Source organism: Gavialis gangeticus, unplaced genomic scaffold (assembly GCF_001723915.1).
Source record: "Gavialis gangeticus isolate Ggan-Ray unplaced genomic scaffold, GavGan_comp1, whole genome shotgun sequence".
Lineage (NCBI taxonomy): Eukaryota > Metazoa > Chordata > Crocodylia > Gavialidae > Gavialis > Gavialis gangeticus.
In genome coordinates this window covers 72793176-72801575 of record NW_017729031.1, presented here as the reverse complement: position 1 = coordinate 72801575, position 8400 = coordinate 72793176, and the positions used below count along the sequence as shown (strand labels likewise).

General features: G+C 40.1%; 1 protein-coding gene across 1 annotated transcript in view; it reads right to left on the bottom strand.

Annotated features, from left to right (window-relative positions):
* The window catches only part of GLS (glutaminase), a 136689-nt gene that overhangs the window by 113708 nt on the left and 14581 nt on the right, over positions 1 to 8400 (bottom strand). The window contains exon 3 of the mRNA XM_019522876.1: positions 7927 to 8048. Coding sequence (XP_019378421.1) covers positions 7927 to 8048 — 122 coding nt within the window. The remainder of the gene's footprint in view (positions 1 to 7926; positions 8049 to 8400) is intronic.

Here is an 8400-nt window from a genome sequence, read left to right as displayed (position 1 = left end):
AAGTATCAGTAGCAAGCAAAAGATTTCAATCATTCAGTAAAACACCCACCATGGATGGGCTTGTAGTAAGGACCAGCAAGTACCAACAAGACACCATATATGAAAAGATTGCTCAGTTCAGTTCATTTATGCCACAAATTCTCCTTTTCACATTGTTAACAATAAACATATCCACGAGGGGCCAGCAGGAGAGATTATGATTAGGGGCAATCAACACGGGTTCATTAGTGGTAGGTCCTGTCAGACCAACCTGGTGGCCTTCTATGATCAGATCACCCAATCATTAGATGCAGGGGTAGCAGTGGACATAGTCTTCCTGGACTTTTGGAAGGCCTTCGACACTGTCTCTCACCCCATTCTCATTAAGAAACTGGGGGACTGTGGTATCGACACCCACACAGTCAAATGGGTCGCCAACTGGCTGGAGGGCCACACCCAGAGAGTGGTGGTGGATGGGTCATTTTCGACCTGGAGGGATGTGGGCAGTGGGGTTCCACAGGGCTCGGTCCTCGGGCCCGCACTGTTCAACATCTTCATCAGTGACTTGGACGAGGGGGTAAATACCACCCTGTTCAAATTTGCTGATGACACTAAGATGTGGGGGGATGGGGGCATGCTAGAGGAGAGGAATAGGCTGCAATCGGACCTAGACAGGTTACAGGGGTGGGCAGAGAATAGGATGGGATTCAACACTGACAAGTACAAAGTGATGCACCTGGGGAGGAACAACCAGCACCATACCTACAGGTTGGGGAACTCCCTTCTTGTCAGTACAGAGGCAGAAAAGGATCTTGGAGTCATCATTGATGCCAAGATGAACATGGGCCGGCAGTGTGGGGACGCAGTCATGAAGGCCAACCATACCTTGTCATACATCCACAGATGCATCTCAAGCAGGTCCAAGGAGGTGACACTCCCTCTCTATGCGGCACTGGTCAGACCGCAGCTGGAGTACTGAGTCCAGTTCTGGGCACCGCACATCAAGAGGGATGTGGACAACATGGAGAGGGTCCAAAGGAGGGCCACTCGCATGAGGGCAGGCCCTACGAGGAGACGCTACAGGACCTGAACCTGTTCAGCCTCCACAAGAGAAGGCTAAGGGGGGGATCTAGTGGCCTGTTACAAACTAGTCAGAGGGGACCAGCAGGCATTGGGGGAGTCCCTGTTTCCCCAAGCACTACCAGGAGTGACTAGAAATAACAGTCACAAGCTGGCAGAGGGTAGATTCAGATTAGACATCAGGAGGCACTACTTCACTGTCAGGGCTAGGATCTGGAACCAACTTCCAAGCGAAGTGGTGCTGGCTTCTACCCTAGGGGTCTTTAAGACAAGGCTAGACAATCACCTTGCTGGGGTTGTTTGACCCCAGTACTCTTTCCTGCCATGGCAGGGGGTCGGACTCGATGATCTGCTCAGGTCCCTTCCGACCCTAGAAACTATGAAACACTTCATTGACATGGTTGAGTCCTTACGACCAGGCTGCACTCCCACCTGGTAGAAAAGACACTGGAAGAAGGTTGCTAGATGCAATGTATGAGAAGGAAGTTGAACAGTGTGCAAGAAATACCAAGGGGAAATTTGCCAGTTTAAGCCTTGCTGGGTAGAGCAATGTACACAACAATCCAGTAATATGTGCCTGTGTGACAACACAAGATGGGGTTGCATATCTTTCAGAAACAATAGCTACATCAGGAAATGTACATCTGTGCACACAGCAGAATATTTAAAAGAAGTGGCAGTGAAAGCTGTAATAAACTGTGAACAAAAATTCAGCTGTCACGTGCGCAGTTTTGTCATAGAAAATGCTGCAAACTTGGCAAAGATGAGAAGATACTTAGAAGAAGAAACAGAAGGATACTCCTTAATAACATGTGGCTGCAGTACCCAGTTAATGCATCTTTTAGCCAAAGACTTAAGTACTTCTCCAGGAAAAACAGAAAATGTTGCTGAAGTAGCAAAATACTTCTGTAAAAATCATTTTGCTTCAGCTTCACTGAAGAGAGCAGGAGGATCCAAACTAATTCTCCCTCAAGATGCTCAATGGAACTCTGCGGTTGACTGTTTTGAACAAGTTATTAAGACCTGGCCTATTCTTATAAAAAATTGTGAAGAAAACCATGGTAAAATAGATGGAAGTATTTCATCCAAAATATCTAACATTGCATTAGAGGACTGTAGAGGATATGCTCAGTATACTGAAGCCTGTATATCCATAGCCTTAAACAAACTCCAGAGAGATTGTTGCTGCATTGCTGATGCTGTCAAAATTTGGAAGGCACTTCAAGAGACACTGAAGAAAGAAATACTTAACCAAAAAGTTAAGCTGCAGGGAATAAAGAAGTGAATGGATCAAGCACTAACTCCACCTCATTTTCTTGCCAACATTCTCAACCCCAGATATAAAAGGTAAATGCCTAACTTCTGAAGAAGATGCTGCTGCCATGGCATGGGCATCTCAAAATCAATCCTCAGTTATGCCAGTCATAATACTTTTCAGGGCTGGAGGAGAACCAGTTAAACAGTTCATGTTTACTGATGACATGAACAGCCTGTCGCCTGAATTGGTGGAAATCATTAGCCAGGCACCTTGAAACAGAGTTCCTTCAGGTGCTAAGCCAACTTTTCAGAGTGGTATCTTCCTCTGCAGGCACAGAGAGACTACTTTAATCACTTGATATTATTTACTCAAAGCTAAGAAATGGATTGGGAGTTGAAAAAGCAGGAAAACTCATATTTCTGTTTCAGTCTATGAATAAAAATGACAGTGGGAGTGGAGAAGATGAGATCTAGTTGTAGAAGTTGTAAGGACAACATATGTTTAATGTTGTGATGACTTGTCTGTTAGAGTTTAAGGTCAGATGATGTAAAATGCTGTATTGAGTTGTAAATTAACATGTTTTAGTGATCAGATTTGCGCCATTGTTTAAGAAATATGCGAAGAAGTATCAGTGGGAAACTTGATTTAAATCAATTATTTAAATCAGGGTTCTCTCTTAGTGATTTAAATCACCTTGATTTAAATCAATCTACCCTGGCTGGGGATAATAAAAGAAAGGGAAGCCACCCAAGAAATGCTAAACACAGAAATAGGTAGGGTTAGGATCACCCTATGTTTTATAACAAACTCTCAAACTCTGGGTTTTATTATTATTACCACCACCACCACCACCCATGTTATAGTCAACTCCAAGCACTTTGGTTTGTGTACACACAGAGTTCAGGAAATGCAGGGAGACAACTGAAGGGTTTAGAATACTGCCAACCTCCAAACACCAGGAATAAAAAGTCCCTTGGATACTTACCCAGCCCAACTTCAATCATGAACCTACAAATGGAGTTTCTCCACCTACAGGAGCTCCTGTAATTTATACAATCACGAGAAAGATATTGGCAAGACTGAATACTGAGCACCTGGAGTGCTCGAGTCAGGATTACTTGTCATTCTCCTTCCTTTTCCTCACAATTCTTCCAAGATATGTTCGTTCTTTTTAAGCTTGCATAGCCTACTGGTTACTAATTCCTCTGAAAAAGCAAAGGAAGTATGGACTCAATTCTGATAAATATGCATACCCTGAATTTCCACCAATTTCAGTAAAATTGTGGGTATGTCTACAGGAAGGTCCTATGCCAGTACATGCAGCTGAAAAAGTTTTCAGTTGCCGGTAGTTTGTAGTAATTATTTTAGAGTATAATTTGCCTTGCAAACTTGGAAAGTAATAATTTTTATAAATGTGCATAATAAATCCACCCATTTTAGAAAAACAAAGTTAATAGTTCTGTGAAAAAAGACCTATTCTGCATTAATATTTCCTGTCCAAGTAATTCAATGTACCTGCAGTCACAAATGTTTTTATACCATTCAAACACAAAGAATAAAACATGTGTAACATCAGGGTTAAAAGGGTAAGTACACCTGAAGTGGACATTAGGAATGTACCAGCTGGATTCAGACAGCAGAACATCAAATTTACGAGAGATAAAACTGTTCCAAGTTCAGTAACAAATGCTAGGTATATGCTCAGAACAGAACATATACCTATTTTTGCTTTCTACCAGCAGGCCAGGGAAGATGCTGCTAATAACTCCATAACTCAAGGTCAATAAAAAGGAAGAGAAAAACACTAAGGGCGTATTTATCTTGCCGCAGCAGAATATCCTAAGTCCCGCCTACCCAAATTTGCTGAAACACTCCAGAGCTGAAAATTCAGCAAAGGTGCTGCTTCAGGCTCATCACTAGCTCCCAACCTGGAACTCTTGTTCTGCCAGCACACCTGAGAACAGACACTAGGTATAAACAGAGAACACCCCACTGGCAAACTTCTGTCTTTGGAGAACTGCCAGTTGACTCTCAGTATTTAACTGCATTCTCCTTGAGATCACCTGTTGATGCAGTAGAGATAAGCCCTATAAGAAATGAGCTGTGCTGTAGGACACACAGAAAACACCATTTCCTAACTTCTCCATCTCCCTGAGGACAAGTCAAAAATTTTGGATCTCCAGGCATTCCTTTGGCAAGCTGAAAAAAACCCACAAAAACTATTACAAAAAATGATTGTTTGAAAGCAACACACACAACTGAATCTTGCTTTAGGTTGTAATGTGCATCCTTCATGAGAGAAACTGGTGAGCATACTTAGCTAAATAAAGTTTCCTGAGGATGTGCACACAGTCTAATTCAGTGCTGTCCATAGAGATCAAAGCTAGTTGTTAATGAGAATTGAGTAAATTAGCAAAGTCCCATGACAACATACTTCTGATACTCAAGTAGCTCCGATAAGTCTCCACAATACAGCAATACTCTTGCCAGTGCTTGAAATATGAAGATGGAAATTCTACAAATGTCACCACCTTTAGAACAAGGAAATCAGCCAACCTGAAACTGCTGGCATGTGATATGGAACTTCTCCAATTTTAGTCAACTTATTTAAAAAAAAAAAAAAGAAAAGAAAAAAAATCTCAGCATAAGGCAGGAAGTGTAGACTGTTAACGTGCAACATAATTAGTTTTTTTTAAAAGATAGAAGCAGTTTAAAATGTACCATACTGGCCCAAATAAGTGACTAAAATAGCTCAACCCCTAAAACAGCAGAACAGTGTGCAGAACGCATTATGTGGCACATTTACTAGTATATGAGTAAATTCAAATTCAGATTTACCCTGTAAAAATTTTCAGTTACAAAATTATTTTAATTGTCCTTCAACTGCAAGGTAAACAAACTTGGGTCAATGAGAAGCACAGGTTTACTACTGCTCTGGCTGGTATACTAACCTCTCCACTTAAGGTCCTTATCACACATTATGGTTGGGGCATGTTAACTATAAGCATCCATACATTTAAGCAGGAAAATGGGTGCTAAATGCTATTAGAGTAGTAAAATTAGGACTTTTCAGACAAGAAGCATTTCCAAATAGCATTAAGTAATATGTGCTATGCTATCGTGGGATTGCTGCACGGAAATAATACCAGCAGTTCATTTGATGGGACAGGCTTGAATCAACGAACAGCTGACTGTTGACTACATGACCAACCCCAGCCTTGTCCACAGGGCTGAGACTGTAGTAAGCCTTACCCTGTGACTGCTCAGAAAAAACTTTTGGCTTTGTTACACTTAGCACGTTATATTTAGATCATAGTAAGCACTAACGCAACTTTAGCAGTCACATGGTAAAACTGTGACCTAAATATAAATCCTGGTACCCCACTGGAGTCTTGAACCAGCCCCTGTGAGATTTCAGGGCTGAGACCCCCAAAAAACCCAGCTGGTTCTCAAGTTTCAGCCCTGGGACTGCACAGGAGCCAGTTGAAGACTCCTGTGCAGTCCGGGGCCTAGAACCCACAATCAGTGGATTATGGGTTCCTGCTTGAAGGCTGACACCAGCACTTTATGTGAGATTAACATGAACTAAGTGTAACAAGTAGCATCCCCCTTATAACTTGTAGTTATGCTCATTATGAGCTAAATAAAAACATGCTCTAAGTATGAGCTTCAACAAAGCCCTAAATTCAACAGGAGAATTTCATCCGACAAGTTCAAGCAAAATTGCAAAATCCTGAAAATATCTTAGTTATAGCATGCCTGTATTTCAAATCCCAAATACCAATTTCTGAATTTAATACCTCAGAATGTATGTCATAAAATACATTACAAATGGATTATGTATGTGGGGAGTATAAATGTTTTGGAAACTTGTTTTGTTGCAAAATTACAAAAAAACCTCATCTTTTTCTTGGAAGGAGTTTAGCATAGGAAAGATACCAGCTTTCTATGTTCTGAATGGTCAATCTTCTTCTGCACAGAACTGCTATAGCAAAGACATCAATCATGCAAGCTTTCCCTACACTGTTTCCAGCAACCCTTACTCCAAGAAGAAAACCCAAGATCCTAAATCAATCTCTGGATTGCATCTTAAGCCCTCTGATGGGTTACCAGTTAATACCCTTGGAGTGTTACTGAAGCCCTATCTACAATAAAATAAATTTGCCAAAATCACAATACTGATAAATACTTCTAGTATAGACATAGCATACAACAGCAAAAGCACAGCTTTGCCAGCTCAAATGAATCAATACAAAGGCTTCTCCAGGTATAAATAGGCATTAAAAATAAATAAATAATTACATCTAACCAACTTTACTGTACAGGAAATTTTTTTTGGTAGAGATCTGGTCTTGAACATCCACTCATTAAGAAATGGACAAAGTACTGATCTTTCTCTCCCCAGCCCATACAGTTGTTTAAAAACTAACTGATGACTCATGCTACTGATCAAGGAAGCAAAATGCTTAATTATTTGGCTACAATTCTTCTCTCCCTCCAAAAAGAAAACTTAGTATTACTCAAATCTTTACATACCAACTAGAAAATATAGGTGTGGGGGGACAAGGCAAAGGAAAATAAAAATCTTGGGCCTGACAACATTATTCTTTCCAGGCCTGCTCTGTAACAGATCTCAATGATGTTTTATAAGCACAAAGATCATCCACCCTGAACAAAAGAGGAAACATTATATTGAAAGAACAATGGAATAAAATCATATGAATTCTAAAAACTGTTAAATAAACTAGATACTATTTTCCTAAATAATTTACCACAAAACAAAAAAGAAAATACATTTCCCTACCCTTAACAAGTCTGTATTATTTTCAGATTTAACAACTGCTAAATTTATATACCCTACGACATTCAGAATAAAGTCTAAATAGAGAAAATGGAAAAGAAAACTGTTTGGCACGAGCTGAAGCTCAGTTAAACAGTGCAGACACTGTTAAGCTAAATGACTGTGGACCTTTATAAAATGGTTATACTGCATGTTCTGTCGTTTCCAAAACTAAGACTAGCAAAGCACTGCCTATGACCCCAACTGCTCTGAGATTTATAGTTACTTTTATAATTTCATTTTATTCTCCTTCTCAGTTCTGAATTCACCAATGCACATAACATCAATCAAAGTTTACCAGACCACAAAATCCTCTAGAAAACATACATGCTGCAGAAGCTCAGAAGTTAGTTTGAAAGTTTATGACATACAGAGAAAGAACTGTACACACATACTAAAAACTGCCTTGGTTAACTTGCACTGTGCTTCATTTTAAGTTAAAAAATCTCATTTTGCAGAGGGATGAAACTGTATTCTTCAGTTACACAGGTGCAAGAAATAATAAAAAGCCATTGAGCTGTTCTGGGAATTTATTCTGGCTTTTTGCATTCCATGAGACCATGGAACATTCACAAATGCTAAATTTTCGGTAAATTTGTTTATATATGGTCTCATTTGTTTGCCATTTTACTTATCTATTAGATTTAAACATAGCAAATGTCTCCCATGACATCTGATATTAAACAGATTTTGTTTTTGCTTGAGGGACACATTAACTAAGCATTGTACAGTGCACTGACCACTACCAAAATATTAGGAGAAATTTTACTTTTTAAAAAGTTCTTTGTCCAGCATGACACCATCTGAAGTTGTTTGAAGGGTCAGTCTTAACATATCCATGCACTCTTTCAACCTTGGATCAGATGTACGCAATCCTGTAGACTTGAGCGCCTATTAATAAAAACAAAAATACAAACCCTCAAAATTACAAATAATAAACTTTCTTATAATTTAATTGTCTAGTGCTTAGCTCTACTTGGTTTCTTCCTCCAGAGGCATTAGCCTACGGAAAGGTTAATCAAATTATAGTCAAGTACAACACCTCAGTCTCTCACAATACTGTGCTTACTGATGGTACTAAGACACTATTCAAGTTTAAAGAGCTCAAAGTAGGTCAGCTGCTTTTTTGCAGGACCGTAATGGGACTATATAAACATTACCTTATTTACTCAAATCCAAGACAAGGTCATCCCATCCCATCCCACACAATCAGCATGGGGGGGGGGGGGGGGGGGGGGGGGGG